The 17,138-nt window shown below is 39.5% G+C and overlaps 1 protein-coding gene across 1 annotated transcript in view; it reads left to right on the top strand.

Moving 5' to 3' along the window:
* The window catches only part of CLVS1 (clavesin 1), a 218,653-nt gene that overhangs the window by 87,651 nt on the left and 113,864 nt on the right, over positions 1 to 17,138 (top strand). The window contains exon 3 of the mRNA XM_010360364.2: positions 6,842 to 7,016. Within this exon, the coding sequence (XP_010358666.1) occupies positions 6,842 to 7,016 (175 nt within the window). The remainder of the gene's footprint in view (positions 1 to 6,841; positions 7,017 to 17,138) is intronic.

Here is a 17,138-nt window from a genome sequence, read left to right on the forward strand (position 1 = left end):
GGATAAGTTCTTTAGTAGATTTTGGTGCACCCATCACCTGAGCAGTGTACACTGTATCCAGTGTGTACACTTTTATATCTCATTCCCCTCCTATCCTTCCCCTCAAGTCTCCAAAGTCCATTGTATCATTCTTTTTTTTTTTTTTTGAGATGAGGTCTCACTCTGTTGCCTAGGCTGGAGTGTAGTGGCGGGATCTCGGCTCACTGCAAGCTCCACCTCCCAGGTTAACGCCATTCTCCTGCCTCAGCCTCCTGAGTAGCCGGCACTACAGGTGCCCACCGCCACACCCAGCTAATTTTTTGTATTTTTAGTAGAGACGGGGTTTCACCGTATTAGCCAGGATGGTCTCGATCTCCTGACCTCATGATCTGCCCACCTCGGCCTCCCAAAGTGCTGGGATTACAGGCGTGAGCCACACGCCCGGCCATTGTGTCGTTCTTATGCCTTTGCATCCTCATAGCTTAGTTGCCACTTCTAAGTGAGAAGATATGATGTTTGATTTTCCATTCCCAGGTTACTTCACTTAGAATAATGGTCTCCAACTCCATTCAGGTTGCTGTGAATGCCATTATTTCATTTCTTTTTATGCTTGAGTAGTATTCCACGGCATACCACATTTTCTTTATTTATCATTGATTGATGGGCATTTGGGCTGATTCCATATTTTTGTAATTGCAAATTATGCTGCTATAAACATGCATGAGCAAGTGTCTTTTTCTTATAATGACTTTTCCTCTGAGTAGATATTCAGTGGGATTGCTGGATCAAATGGTAGATCTACTTTTATTTCTTTAAGGAAACTTCATGCTGTTTTTCATAGTGGTTGTACTAGTTTACATTCCCACCAGCAGTGTAAAAGTGTTCCCTTTTCACCACATCCATGCCAACATCTATTATATTTTTATTATGGCCGTTCTTCCAGGAGTAAGGTTAGGTTTGGATTTGCCTTTCCCTGATAATTAGTGACGTTGAGCATTTTTTCATGTTTGTTGGCTCTTTGTATATCTTCTTTTGAGAAGTGTCTATTCATGTCCTTAGCCCACATTTTGATGGGGTTGTTTGTCTTTTTCTTGCTTATTTGTTGGAGTTCCTTGTAGATTCTGAATATTAGCCCTTTGTCAGTTGCATAGTTTGCAAATATTTTCTCTCACTTTGTGGGTTGTCTGTAATAGACTTCTTGCTGCAGCACAATAAATTAGTATAGGAATGTCCCCTGTGATTTCAGAATTGACTAAGAGGCTGCCTCTTGTTCCTTCTAAACAAAATGTCACCTTCAATCCCATCATATCTTTGCATGGTTATCTGATCACTTATAGCCTCATTTTTCTTATGAGTCTAGCCCTGGGATCAAGTTCTGGAATCTCCACTAAAAACTCAACACACAAGTGGGCCATGTCTTGAAACTTGAATACTTTCTCATGGGTAAGAACTTACTAATTTCCACTATTTTATATTTCGTTTGTATTGTGCTGCTGACTTAGGTTTTTTGTTTTTTGTTTTTTTTTTTATTATACTTTAAGTTCTAGGGTACATGTGCACAATGTGCAGATTTGTTACATATGTATACTTGTGCCATGTTGGTGTGCTGCACCCATCAACTCGTCATTTACATCAGGTATAACTCCCAGTGCAATCCCTCTCCCCTCCCCCCTCCCCATAATAGGCCCCGGTGTGTGATGTTCCCCTTCCCGAGTCCAAGTGATCTCATTGTTCAGTTCCCACCTATGAGTGAGAACATGTGGTGTTTGGTTTTCTGTTCTTGCGATAGTTTGCTGAGAATGATGATTTTCAGCTGCATCCATGTCCCTACAAAGGACACAAACTCATCCTTTTTTATGGCTGCATAGTATTCCATGGTGTATATGTGCCACATTTTCTTAATCCAGTCTGTCACTGATGGACATTTGGGTTGATTCCAAGTCTTTGCTATTGTGAATAGTGCCACAATGAACATACGTGTGCATGTGTCTTTATAGCAGCATGATTTATAATCCTTTGGGTATATGCCCAGTAATGGGATGGCTGGCTTTAAAGCCTCAGGTGCTTAACTCGTATGTACAACAGTAGAACCTAAAAATGACTCACTATTCATAATCTCTAACTGCTCACAGTATAACGATGAAACCCCTGTAGATAAACATTTACTAAGTCCTAATTTGTATAAAATCCTTTATGGGGAAAAAATTTAAGTTTCCTATTTTCTGCTAGTAGAGTTCTTTACGTTTCACTGGCAATTTGCAGTTCACACAGTCCTCTCACATACATTATCACATTTGAACTTATAATTAATTCAAAACTAATATCCATGACTGACTGTATAAATGTTGTGCAAATTATAGTAAAGGGTGGGAGAAATGTAAATATCCATTTGTCATGTTAGTTCATTTTGATACAAGTGCTAAAATACTCTGATAGAATTGTGATTGCAGGCAATAAAGTAAATCAAAAAAATTTTCCCCCTGAGTTTTTGGAGTTAAACCATATATAAATGTAAATGATTTGGTAGAATGAAGAAACTCTAGAAATGTCTTCTGTTCTCATTTCTGCCATTTGCATAAAGTAGCTGAACTGCTTCTGTCCATTTTGGTTTGCTTAGAATCCTTGTTAGAGTATTTATGAAGATTTATTATGGCAGATTATAAACTCTAGAAGGCATTTATTTTTTAAAAATAAACTTTTCATTTACAATTTTGGATTTACACAATTACTGTGAAGACAGTACAGAGACTTCCCCTATGTCCTGCCTTCTAATTTCCTCTATTATTTTCACCTTACATTAGGACAGTGTTACTGTTATGACTAATGAACCATTATTAATATATTATTCATTAATGTCCATACTTTATTTGGATTTTTTAAGTTTTTACCTAATGTCCTTTTTCTGTCCCAGGATTCCACCCAAGACCCTACATTACCGTTAGTCTTTATGTTTCTTTAGGCTCCTCTTGACTGTGACAGTTTCTAAAACTTTCCCTGCTTTTTGATACAATCAACAATTTTGAGCAGTACCAGTCAGGTATGTTGTAGAATGTCCCTCACTTGGAATTTGTCTAATGTTTTTCTCGTGATTACTCTTGGGTTGTATTTATTTGGGAGGAAGATCATAGAGGTCAAGTGCCATTTTCATCACCTTAGGAAGAATAAATACAGTCAACATGATGTATCACTGGCTAGGTTGAACTGGATCACCTGGCTGAGGTAGCGTTTCTCCATTGTACAGCAACTCTTCTTCCTCTTTCTATATTGTACCCTTTGAAGGAAGCCACGATGCTCAGCTCACTTATGAAGTGGGGAGTTATGCTCCATGTGTTTGAGGGTGGAGTATTTACATAAATTATTTGGTCTGATAGCCATTTTAAATTTTAAAAAGCTAGGATTCCAGAAGTCAAAGGATGTTGTAAAAAGTGAAGAGGAAAACAATAAGGAAATTCATACAAGGAAGCCAAGAACTAAGGTAATCACTGCAGCTAAATTAAGAGGTAGGCTTACACTCCTCCACACTGGCGAAGCTTCATGACTGGAGACACAGTCCATGTAACTCTTTCCTGCCTGCCCAGTTTCTCTGGAAAAGTAAAGCATTCAAACATTTGGAAACTGTAATGAAGTCCATAATCCTTTTACTTTTCTCCTGGGATCATCTCAGGAATATAACTTTTCCTTCACTGCCAGTGCCTGTCCTGCAATAAGGTTCTGGTCTCCAAAACGCATAGAATGATTTCCAGGCAGAGCTCAGTATTTTCTCTTGGAGTGGGTAAGTGTGGATATGTGATGAAAAGATGTGCCAGCTTGTAGTTAAAGGAGTAAAATGAGATAGAGATTAAGTAATTCGCTTAAGATCTTCAAAATTAATTACTTCTATCTTCGCTATTCAACTAGAAGTGCTCTCCCACAAGCCCCCAAAGAGTACTTGTTGTCAAATGCCACGGTCCTGTCTCCTTTCTATTCTCCTTGATCTTTCCTTTGCATTTGACTTTGTTAACTACCTTTTGCTATTGGATAGTTATTGCTATGTAACAAACCATCTCAAAACTCTGTGGCTTAAGAAAGCAATCATTTATTGCTGTTTATGCACCTGTGGGTAGCTGCAGTTTATCTAGGCTGGGTTCACCTAGGTGGCACTACTTCTAATGAAAACCTGCTAGTTGGCTGGGGAGTCACTGGTCTGTGTGTCTTTCACCCTTGTTCACAGTTCAGCATGCTGGCTATGGCATATTTTTTACTGTGGCAATGGCAGAAGATCAAGAGAACAGTGGTAACATCTGAAGTCTCTTAAGAACTAGGCTTGGAATTGGCATCCTGTCATGGTGCCAGTGGTTAAAGTTACTAATAATGTTTACTGTCAAATCAAGTCACATGAACAAGAGACAAAAAATACACTGTATCCTCAATGAGACCATAGCTAGTGTGTGGATTCAGGGATAAGTGAAGAATTGATATCAGTAACACAGTAATGCAATCTATCATACCCTTGCTTCTTGAAACATTCTCTTCTTCTTTTTCTTTTTTTAACACACCCTTGATCCTCTCCCCTTTTATTATTTAATTCTTCTTCCTTCAACTGCAGTACTGTATGTACGCTTTACCTTAGGCTTAACCTTTCCATCCTGACTTTCTCTGTGTTTATGCGCTTCCTAAGAAAGCTTATGTAGGCTCAGACTCCCTGATGCCCTAATGATCATTTCCAGTTTACCAACTGGGCATTTCCATTTGGAATTGCCTAAACTCATAATCTTTGCTCCCTTGATCCTCTTAAAACAATGTTTGCTTCCAATACAAAGGTGTATCTCTGAAAAAGACTTGGATCTTCGAATAATTGTTTTGATGTGAAAGGAAAAACAAAAGCATACAAAGTCCCAGTGAAAACCTGTTCTACAACAACAAGAATGGGACATCTCTAAAAATGAAAAGGGAATATATCTGAAAGGAAACCATAATGACAAAAAGAGTATTAAGAACCATTTTCTATGAGAAATGGTTAAAGTTACAATTTTTTTTTTAGTCTAGAGATTATGTAGTGTATCATGACCATCATGCTTAGATAGTTGAAAGTGTGTGGTGTGGGGAGACTTGAGGGTTTTTTCTGTATGGCAGAACTGCCCCCACTGGGTGGATTGAAGGAGGAAAATTGTGGCTTAATATAGGGAAATGATTTATAGTGAGAAGAACTATACAGAAGCAGAATGGGCTAATATCTTTATTTTTCATGTGTCACTTCTCTCTCCTGAAAAAGTTTTGCTACCCTTTTCCCAATTATCCATAAAATTCCTATCCATTCTTCAAGATTATCCCAAGCCTTCATCCGTCCATAAACTCTTCCCTGACTACTCAAATTATATTTATTCCTTTCATATTGCTAATCTACCACCCCACCCCAACTAAATTAAGAGTTCTTTGAAAGTAGAAATAGGACATTCTAATTTATAACTTTAAGCATGAGGCATAACACTGAGTTTATACCAGGCATTCAATATATTCTTACTGGCATACTTTTTTTTTTTTTTTGAGACAGAGTCTTGCTGCAACTCCCATACTGGAGTAGAATGGCACGATCTCAGCTCACTGCAACCTCCACCTCCTGGGTTCAAGTGATTCTCCTGCCTCAGCCTCCCAAGTAGCAGGGATTACAGGCACTCACCACCATGCCCAGCTAATTTTTGTATTTTTAGTAGAGACAGGGTTTCACCTTGTTGGCCAGGCTGGTCTTAATCTCCTGACCTCAGGTGATCCACCTGCCTCCGCCTCCCAAAGTGCTCGGATTACAGGCGTGAGCCACTGCACTGGGCCCTGGTTTACATTTTTATCACAGATTTCCTGATTTCTAATCTGGAGTCATTGGCATTTGAACCAGATTGGAATGCTCAAGAATCTGATTGTTTCACACTAATTTCACAAGAGGACTTGGCTTCGGATTTTAAGGAAAACTTGAAGGGAGTAGCAGATTTTGCCATCACTTGCCATCCAAGCTCATATTTTCGTGCTCACCAAAGAAAAACACTGAATCTAGAGATCCTCTAAGATCTTAGATTTATAGCTTAGATAATTTACTGAGAGAAACAGAGTGAATTTGCCATCACTTCTTCATGTCTGAAAATTATTTAAAACAAAAATCACCTGGTGAATGAACATATATGATGTGGAGGAATACACACAGCACTGGAGAGCTGTCACTCTAGTTTGTATTCAGGTCTGCCTGTTGTCATAGTTACTGATGTACTCAAGGCAAATTGCCTCCCAAATCACGCTCTATAGACCTTCACTGAAAATAAGCTATTCTTCCTATTTTATTTTTCTCTATCCAAGAATTGAAGCTAAAAAATAGCATCAATGGCATGAATATTTTTACACCCTTAGCAGGATTTTTTAAATACAGAGGAAATAAAAGAGGTTTCATCAAAATAAACACCTCTGATTGAGGTCTCACCTCATTTGTTCAGCAATGATTCATGGTACTGGGGAAACAACTATGATTATGGCCCAATCCCTACCCTCAAGGACATCAGAGCTCTGTGAGGGAGAAAGATGGGTAAGGGATGTATTTCAACAAAATGCAATTGGGGCCTTGGAGGAAGCAGAGTATGGAAAACCATAGGAACACAGAGGAGGGTCATCTCATTAAGTTTGGGGTGCAGATCCAAGGGAAGTGTCCAACCTGCAAGTCTTGAAGCATTATTGCTGTGAAGTTTAGCAAATGCATTTTCAGTCTCTTTGGGTACAGGATGCCAATGTGACCCTGCAGTCTGGGCTCATGGAGCAGTGGCATGCGGAGGCCAGTACTGTAGCATGCAATGTGCTATCACCTGCTTATATTCACACACAGCTCTCCTTTCTACTCTGGCTGCAGGAACTCCTTCACAGACATCCTTCGTGCCATCTTGCTGTCATTGGAAGTCCTAATCGAAGATCCGGAGCTTCAGATAAATGGCTTCATTTTAATTATAGACTGGAGTAATTTTTCCTTCAAACAAGCCTCCAAACTGACACCTTCAATCCTTAAACTGGCCATTGAAGGGTTGCAGGTATGTTCAATGAATGCACAATACAAGACTATGTGTGGCAACATCCTTTTTTTAAAATTATTGCAACCAAAGTAATATTTATCCTTTGGAGTGGAAAAAGGAAACTTGGATTAAATTCATGTGAGTACTCCATGTTTTTGTCTCAGCCAGAGTTTTAGATACTTTTAAAAATTATCTTTCATTTTCATTAATAACTCCAAATTACTGTTACCCCAGGCACAAGTTATCCACTGTAGCAATAATGAATAAAGCTGCAAGATGTTTGGCTTAATCCATCAGAGAGTTCACAAAAATTAAAACTAGGAAACATCTGCTTTATGAGCATGTCATGCACAGGGGTGACATGGGGCTTTTAGAAGAATTTTTGTGCCCCAGAAGTGCACCCTGCAGATCACCACTTCCAAGAGTGTAATGTGATACCAAGCTTGTGCTTAAGTGGATCATGTCGGTGCAAACAAAGGAAGCAGATGAAACCACCTCTTGTTTGTATGACCAGTTATCAGGATTTTGGAGAAGAGGTTTTTGGGCTACATGGAGGGTAGAATGGTTAGTCTCTAGGGTTCTTTCTACTGTCTAAGGATCTGGGATTCTATGAGAAGTAACTCAGACAGGCAATGCTGCTTAGCTTTCTGGTGACACATTATTACAAATTACTATTACTATACCAAATTAAGGGCATGGTTTGGAGACATTTCGAATCAGCATAGATAAAACTCATGTCCCTTCTTAATTTCATAGGCAGATTAACTCGATGGAGTGACTCTCCCTCTGTAGATGGCAGTTATAGGCAACTATGTATATAGCAAAATATGACATTCTCAGATCAAGTAGTCATTACTCATGCTCTTCAAAGGACAAGACTAAGACCCATTTCAATCATCCATTACACTCCACTGCAATAATTGGTGGGTCTATTTCTTACATTATGGATTATTCCTATTTGGCCCCCAGCAAATATCTGGCACCTAGTGGGCCTCTGATAAGCATGTATGTATTGAATGGATCTTATTTTATCGAAAAGTATCCTATTTCCCAGAGGAGCAGAAGTAGGGCAGGCATTTCAGAAGAGAAACAGCAAGTCCACATTACTCCAGGGATGCCAAATTGTCCTGGGTGGCTATATCATACAGTGTATTTGGGGGACATTTGTAAAATTGCTTTTGAATGTACAGACTACATGGAGCATCCTGCCTTGCCTAATCATAGACTTCTGTGTTCTTTTCCATCAGTCACTTCCTCTTAGCTCTAACTCCTTGTCTCCAACCTCCTCTCACCTAAGCCTCTGAACATCCGATCTCTCTCTCTTTAGAGCTTTTATCAAAGGAAGTTTTAAAGTAAGCTTCAGGGCTTAGATCACGTCCTTAAATTATGCTGATCATATTTCCAGGAATTTCTGTACAAGCTGCATGTAATCTTATCTTTTTTAAAAAGATAATTTATTACATGTGCAAGTAGCTGTGATTCAAGTTCTAGCCTTTTATAAAATTTTTTTCTTAACTCAGTAAGGAAAATGTGCTTTATCCAACCCTATGTTCCAATTTTTCTTCCTGAAAATGTATGGATTACTTAATACATCCCTTGAAAGGTTCAGTAGGTTGATGTGAACCTACTGAGGTCTTACTGAATTAATCCATGTGAATGTGTTTTAAAAGGTAATGCTGTACATAAATCAAAGCTATTCTTATGGAAAATACTAGAGGACCTTCGGAGGTGCAACTTGGGTCCCATTTGGGCCTCCAGTTGTCATACACCAGGGTCCAAGATGAATTTCATAATGTCCTACGGCTTTGGTTAAGGAATAGCCCTCCTGTCATGGGGAGGAAGCCCGTGGTCCCTGGGGAGCTGAGCTGGGGTACAGTTCCTTCATCAAGGATAGGGGCTCCACCATCCCATGCTTTTAGCTTGTTGACTTGGCCATGCTGAAGAAGCACTCAGGGTTACCGAAGAGAATTCTGCTCTTGCCCACAGTGGATGGTCAACTCTACTCAGCTACTTAAAATGTCTCACTTCAGGCTATCTGCTCTCTGGTTCTGGGATATTCAGATGCTCTGGTCAATCTACCAGTGGCTCTCCTAGCAACTTTTTTCAAGTAGCCATTAACCCCTCTGATGTCTTGGAAAAGCCATAAGTGGTACTAAGCGGAGTTCATTCCTTTGTGGTCAGCAGTATTGTGCAAGGAGGGCCCTATACAGGTGTCCATTTGTTAGCCACAAAAATTCAAGATAAATTCCAACACTACTGGCAGACTTTAATAGGGAAAGGAAAAGCCACATGCAGCCAGCATCAATGAGAGAAGAAAAGCCACATGCTTCCTTCCTCCCATGCGCCCTCAGAGAGACCTGAAGAAGCCAGGCATCCTTTGGACATGTGGGAGGTTGTAAGGGAGATCCTGTGTTCCAGTGCAGAGAACTTGCTCTCTCTGCCGTCCTGCCTTTTCTAGGGTAGGTGTGAGAACGTGGCCTTGTCAGGGGAATTAAGCAGTCCAATTTGGTGCTAGGCCATCTGGTTTGGGATTTCAGCTGTTTGTTTATAGCATTTGTCTAGGATTACCTGCTTCTCAACATCTGGAGGATTTTGGGCCTTGGGGTATGAAACACTCCCGCCTTCCCTACCCTCCCCCATCTCTACCACCAAATAGGTAATACAATACCTCCTGCAGGGACAAGGTGGTTGGGCCCATCCCAGACAGCTCAACCTTTAGGCAGTGAGAAATTAAGGTCATTCTGGGTCAATCCTACACTTTGCATGGTTCCAGGATCCGGAGCTTTAGTCCTATTACCATGGCCCCTAGTTCTCCATAAAGACAGTTGCTCAAGGAGAACTTTGATTAGTAATTGCTACATGTTTGGTTCTTTGATTACTAATTGTTACATTTTGAGTTCTCTGGGGAGCAGACTATGATGTGACTAACATGCCAAAGATTTATTAGGGAGTGCTCTTTGGGTCAACACCTGTTGGGGAAGCTACCACAGAAGAAAGTTGGACAGTAGGAGAAGTTAAGCTGGGATTCAGTCATCTTCAGAGATGCCTCAGACATTCTGAAGCCAGAACGAGCATTTGCAGATGGACTTAACAGTCGGGGCCTTTATATGCACACAGCACTCAGTCACTGTGTGCTGGCTGTCCTAGGAAAAGGTAGTAAACTTGGGCAAAGTGGTTCTCTTCAGCCAGAGGTTCCAATGGGAGCTGTTATCTGAGGACTGTCTGACAGCCCTCTCAGTGGCTGGGCAGCATCTGTAATAAGCAAAAGATGTTTGGAATATCTTTTGGAAAAGCCATTACAATGTAACATCAAGGAGCTTCGATTATTCTGAATCAGGATACATACCTGTGTTTTCTGGATTATACACATTCCCAATAGACCCCAAAGTGGATGTGATTCTAGGTAATATAGAGGTGATGGGCATGGGGCTAGCAAGCAGGGGATAGTCTTCTATTTTGGTCTACCAGTTGTATTTCTGTGCTTTAAAAGGTAATTAATACTGCTGACCATAATCATTAAAAAATGGTATGTGCATGGAGTTTGGTTATGCCCTTCATAGGCTTATTAATGAGTTATTATAATAATCATATTGAAGGCCTCTCTTTAGGGATCATCAGACTTTTACATCAAAATTTATCCTGTGTCAGTCAGTCATGAAATGCTAATAGTGTATGTACTATAAATTCCTCCTTTTAGAGCAATGCTTTGAAGAATTGTCATTGTTTAGAATATTAAGTTGCCCCAGTTACATATTCTATAAATATTTAGTTCAAAAGATCTTAGTCAAAATACTAATTTTGAGAATGCTTGAAAGTCATGTACTCCTGTTGGGCCGTTTGATCTTTAAATGTGGTCAATATAAAGTCTAAAAGAGCCGTTGTATCTGTTCATTATAATTTGTTTAAATTTTAATCAAACAAAGTAATATTTATGCTACCATTTTAATACAGCTCAGTGTTATTCTCAGTTCTGCTGGGGATTTCTGGCAGAATGAGAAACATGCTGAAGTCCTGCTCTTGAGCTTTGTAATGTGTCCAAAATCAATTTTTGGAATTATTTTTTATAAATCACTGCAGCCCAGTGATTACAATCAAGGTACTGTGTTTATCAATGTTCAGTCAACCCAGATACTTCAAGAGCTACCCTGCTCAAGTGTTTCACTTAAGAAGAGCTGTAGTCTTGTGTCCTGTAGAATATTTAAAAATATTTGATTCCTTGAAGGACCCAGATATTTGTCACGGATTTAGAAAAGTGTGTTTTTCACTTTCTGGAAGAGATCCAGAAAGTGATCTATTTTTTGTTTTTTCTCATTTTCATGCTCATGTCATTATGGTCCAGCCATTCTAAACACTTTATCCGTTCATTAACTCTTCATTCAAGGTTTATTGTGTGACTTTTTTTTTTCTGTTAAATATTTTTTAATAACATTTATATCAACTTTGATTCAACTTCTTCCAACAGTTTTGAGCCACTTTAGTAGAAAAGGAGGTCCATTGCTTTTTCAACTCTTTCCTTTTTTTGACCCTAAATTATGACTTTCTAACTTTTAGTCAAGGTAGGAAGGAATGTGGAGCAATGCTCAGAGCCTTAGTCAACTGGAAATCACCTATCTCCCTAGTGTCCTTTATTTATTTAATTATTTTTTTGTGTTATGAGAATTATGCTTTTTTCCTTTCAACTTTTATTTTAGGCTCAGGGGGTACATGTGCAGTTTTGTTATATGGGTAAACTGTATGTTGCTAGGGTTTGGTGTACAGATTATTTCATTACCCAGGTAGTGAGCATAATACTCAATAGGTAGGTTTTTGTTCTTTGCCCTCCTTCTACCCTCCAACCTTAAGTAGGGCCTGCTGGCTATTATTCCTTTCTTTGTGTCTATATGTACTCAGTGTTTAGCTCCTACTTATAAGTGAGAATGTAAGGTATTTGATTCTTTGTTTCTACTTTAGTTTGCTTAAAATTATGGCCTCCATTTGCATCCATGTTGCTGCAAAGGACATGATTTCATTCTTTTTTTTTTTTCTTTTTTTTTTTTTTTTTATTAAACTTTAAGTTCTAGGGTACATGTGCATAACGTGCAGGTTTGTTACATATGTATACTTGTGCCATGTTGGTGTGCTGCACCCATCAACTCATCAGCACCCCTCAATTCATTATTTATATCAGGTATAACTCCCAATGCAATCCCTCCCCTCTCCCGCCTCCCCATGATAGGCCCCAGTGTGTGATATTCCCCTTCCCGAGTCCAAGTGATCTCATTGTTCAGTTCCCACCTATGAGTGAGAACATGCGGTGTTTGGTTTTCTGTTCTTGTGATAGCTTGCTAAGAATGATGGTTTCCAGCTGCATCCATGTCCCTACAAAGGACGCAAACTCATCCTTTTTTATGGCTGCATAATATTCCATGGTGTATATGTGCCACATTTTCTTAATCCAGTCTGTCACAGATGGACATTTGGGTTGATTCCAAGTCTTTGCTATTGTGAATAGTGCTGCAATAAACATGCGTGTGCATGTGTCTTTATAGCAGCATGATTTATAATCCTTTGGGTATATACCCAGTAGTGGGATGGCTGGGTCATATGGTACATCTAGTTCTAGATCCTTGAGGAATTGCCATACTGTTTTCCATAATGGTTGAACTAGTTTACAATCCCACCAACAGTGTAAAAGTGTTCCTATTTCTCCACATCCTCTCCAGCATCTGTTGTTTCCTGACTTTTTAATGATTGCCATTCTAACTGGTGTGAGATGGTATCTCATTGTAGTTTTGATTTGCCAGTGATGGTGAGCATTTTTTCATGTGTCTGTTGGCTGTATGAATGTCTTCTTTTGAGAAATGTCTGTTCATATCCTTTGCCCACTTTTTGATGGGGTTGTTTGTTTTTTTCTCGTATATTTGTTTGAGTTCTTTGTAGATTCTGGATATTAGCCCTTTGTCAGATGAGTAGGTTGCAAAAATTTTCTCCCATTCTGTAGGTTGCCTGTTCACTCTGATGGTAGTTTCTTTTGCTGTGCAGAAGCTCTTTAGTTTAACCATATCCCATTTGTCAATTTTGGCTTTTGCTGCTGTTGCTTTTGGTGTTTTAGACATGAAGTCCTTGCCCATGCCTATGTCCTGAATGGTACTACCTAGGTTTTCTTCTAGGGTTTTTATGGTATTAGGTCTAACATTTAAGTCTCTAATCCATCTTGAATTAATTTTCGTATAAGGAGTAAGGAAAGGATCCAGTTTCAGCTTTCTACTTATGGCTAGCCAATTTTCCCAGCACCATTTATTAAATAGGGAGTCCTTTCCTCATTTCTTGTTTCTCTCAGGTTTGTCAAAGATCAGATGGCTGTAGATGTGTGGTATTATTTCTGAGGACTCTGTTCTGTTCCATTGGTCTATATCTCTGTTTTGGTACCAGTACCATGCTGTTTTGGTTACTGTGGCCTTGTAGTATAGTTTGAAGTCAGGTAGCGTGATGCCTCCAGCTTTGTTCTTCTGACTTAGAATTGTCTTGGCAATGCGGGCTCTTTTTTGGTTCCATATGAACTTTAAAGCAGTTTTTTCCAATTCTGTGAAGAAACTCATTGGTAGCTTGATGGGGATGGCATTGAATCTATAAATAACCTTGGGCAGTATGGCCATTTTCACAATATTGATTCTTCCTATCCATGAGCATGGTATGTTCTTCCATTTGTTAGTGTCCTCTTTTATTTCACTGAGCAGTGGTTTGTAGTTCTCCTTGAAGAGGTCCTTGACATCCCTTGTAAGTTGGATTCCTAGGTATTTTATTCTCTTTGAAGCAATTGTGAATGGAAGTTCATTCATGATTTGGCTCTCTGTTTGACTGTTACTGGTGTATAAGAATGCTTGTGATTTTTGCACATTGATTTTGTATCCTGAGACTTTGCTGAAGTTGCTTATCAGCTTAAGGAGATTTTGGGCTGAGACAATGGGGTTTTCTAAATATACAATCATGTCATCTGCAAACAGGGACAATTTGACTTCTTCTTTTCCTAACTGGATACCCTTGATTTCTTTCTCTTGCCTGATTGCCCTAGCCAGGACTTCCAACACTATGTTGAATAGGAGTGGTGAGAGAGGGCATCCCTGTCTTGTGCCCGTTTTCAAAGGGAATTTTTCCAGTTTTTGCCCATTCAGTATAATATTGGCTGTGGGTTTGTCATAAATAGCTCTTATTATTTTGAGGTACGTTCCATCAATACCAAATTTATTGAGCGTTTTTAGCATGAAGGGCTGTTGAATTTTGTCAAAAGCCTTTTCTGCATCTATTGAGATAATCATGTGTTTCTTGTCTTTGGTTCTGTTTATATGCTGGATTACGTTTATTGATTTGCGAATGTTGAACCAGCCTTGCATCCCAGGGATGAAGCCCACTTGATCATGGTGGATAAGCTTTTTGATGTGCTGCTGAATCCGGTTTGCCAGTATTTTATTGAGGATTTTTGCATCGATGTTCATCAGGGATATTGGTCTAAAATTTTCTTTTTTTGTTGTGTCTCTGCCAGGCTTTGGTATCAGGATGATGTTGGCCTCATAAAATGAGTTAGGGAGGATTCCCTCTTTTTCTATTGATTGGAATAGTTTCAGAAGGAATGGTACCAGCTCCTCCTTGTACCTCTGGTAGAATTCAGCTGTGAATCCATCTGGTCCTGGACTTTTTTTGGTTGGTAGGCTATTAATTATTGCCTCAATTTCAGAGCCTGCTATTGGTCTATTCAGGGATTCAACTTCTTCCTGGTTTAGTCTTGGAAGAGTGTAAGTGTCCAGGAAATTATCCATTTCTTCTAGATTTTCTAGTTGATTTGCGTAGAGGTGTTTATAGTATTCTCTGATGGTAGTTTGTATTTCTGTGGGGTCCGTGGTGATATCCCCTTTATCATTTTTTATTGCATCTATTTGAGTCTTCTCTCTTTTCTTTTTTATTAGTCTTGTTAGCGGTCTGTCAATTTTGTTGATTTTTTCAAAAAACCAACTCCTGGATTCATTGATTTTTTGGAGGGTTTTTTGTGTCTCTATCTCCTTCAGTTCTGCTCTGATCTTAGCTATTTCTTGCCTTCTGCTAGCTTTTGAATGTTTGCTCTTGCTTCTCCAGTTCTTTTAATTGTGATGTTAGATTGTCAATTTTAGATCTTTCCTGCTTTCTCTTGTGGACATTTAGTGCTATAAATTTCCCTCTACACACTGCTTTAAATGTGTCCCAGAGATTCTGGTATGTTGTATCTTTGTTCTCATTGGTTTCAAAGAACATCTTTATTTCTGCCTTCATTTCGTTATGTACCCAGTAGTCATTCAGGAGCAGGTTGTTCAGTTTCCATGTAGTTGAGTGGTTTTGATTGAGTTTCTTAGTCCTGAGTTCTAGTTTGATTGCACTGTGGTCTGAGAGACAGTTTGTTATAATTTCTGTTCTTTTACATTTGCTAAGGAGTGCTTTACTTCCAATTATGTGGTCAATTTTGGAATAAGTGCGATGTGGTGCTGAGAAGAATGTATATTCTGTTGATTTGGGGTGGAGAGTCCTTTTTTTTTTTTTTTTTTTTTTTTTTTTTTTTTTTTTTTTTTGAGACGGAGTCTGGCTCTGTCGCCCCGGCTGGAGTGCAGTGGCTGGATCTCAGCTCACTGCAAGCTCCGCCTCCCGGGTTTACGCTGTTCTCCTGCCTCAGCCTCCCGAGTAGCTGGGACTATAGGCAACTGCCACCTCACCCGGCTAGTTTTTTTGTATTTCTTTTTTTTTTTTTTAAGTAGAGACGGGGTTTCACCGTGTTAGCCAGGATGGTCTCGATCGCTTGACCTCGTGATCCGCCCGTCTCGGCCTCCCAAAATGCTGGGATTACAGGCTTGAGCCACCGCGCCCGGCCTGGGGTGGAGAGTTCTATAGATGTCTTTTAGGTCCACTTGGTGCAGAGATGAGTTCAATTCCTGGATATCCTTGTTAACTTTCTGTCTCATTGATCTGTCTAATGTTGACAGTGGAGTGTTGAAGTCTCCCATTATTATTGTATGGGAGTCTAAGTCTCTTTGTAAGTCTCTAAGGACTTGCTTTATGAATTTGGGTGCTCCTGTATTGGGTGCATATATATTTAGGATAGTTAGCTCTTCCTGTTGAATTGATCCCTTTACCATTATGTAATGGCCTTCTTTGTCTCTTTTGATCTTTGATGGTTTAAAGTCTAATTTATCAGAGACTAGGATTGCAACCCCTGCTCTTTTTTGTTCTCCATTTGCTTGGTAGATCTTCCTCCATCCCTTTATTTTGAGCCTATGTATGTCTCTGCATGTGAGATGGGTCTCCTGAATACAGCAGACTGATGGGTCTTGACTCTTTATCCAGTTTGCCAGTCTGTGTCTTTTAATTGGAGCATTTAGTCCATTAACATTTAAGGTTAATATTGTTATGTGTGAACTTGATCCTGCTATTATGATATTAACTGGTTATTTTGCTCGTTAGTTGATGCAGTTTCTTCCTAGCCTCGATGGTCTTTACATTTTGGCATGTTTTTGCAATGGCTGGTACCGGTTGTTCCTTTCCATGTTTAGGGCTTCCTTCAGGGTCTCTTGTAAGGCAGGCCTGGTGGTGACAAAATCTCTAAGCATTTGCTTATCTGTAAAGGATTTTATTTCTCCTTCACTTATGAAACTTAGTTTGGCTGGATATGAAATTCTGGGTTTAAAATTCTTTTCTTTAAGAATGTTGAATATTGGCCCCCACTCTCTTCTGGCTTGTAGAGTTTCTGCCGAGAGGTCTGCTGTTAGTCTGATGGGCTTCCCTTTGTGGGTAACCCGACCTTTCTCTCTGGCTGCCCTTAAGATTTTTTTCTTCATTTCAACTTTGGTGAATCTGGCAATTATGTGTCTTGGAGTTGCTCTTCTCGAGGAGTATCTTTGTGGTGTTCTCAGTATTTCCTGAATTTGAATGTTGGCCTGCCCTACTAGGTTGGGGAAGTTCTCCTGGATGATATCCTGAAGAGTGTTTTCCAACTTGGTTCCATTTTCCCCCTCACTTTCAGGCACCCCAATCAGACGTAGATTTGGTCTTTTTACATAATCCCATACTTCTTGCAGGCTTTGTTCATTTCTTTTTCTTCTTTTTTCTTTTGGTTTCTCTTCTCGCTTCATTTCATTCATTTGA

Source organism: Rhinopithecus roxellana, chromosome 9, assembly GCF_007565055.1.
Source record: "Rhinopithecus roxellana isolate Shanxi Qingling chromosome 9, ASM756505v1, whole genome shotgun sequence".
In the NCBI taxonomy this organism is placed as follows: Eukaryota; Metazoa; Chordata; class Mammalia; order Primates; family Cercopithecidae; genus Rhinopithecus; species Rhinopithecus roxellana.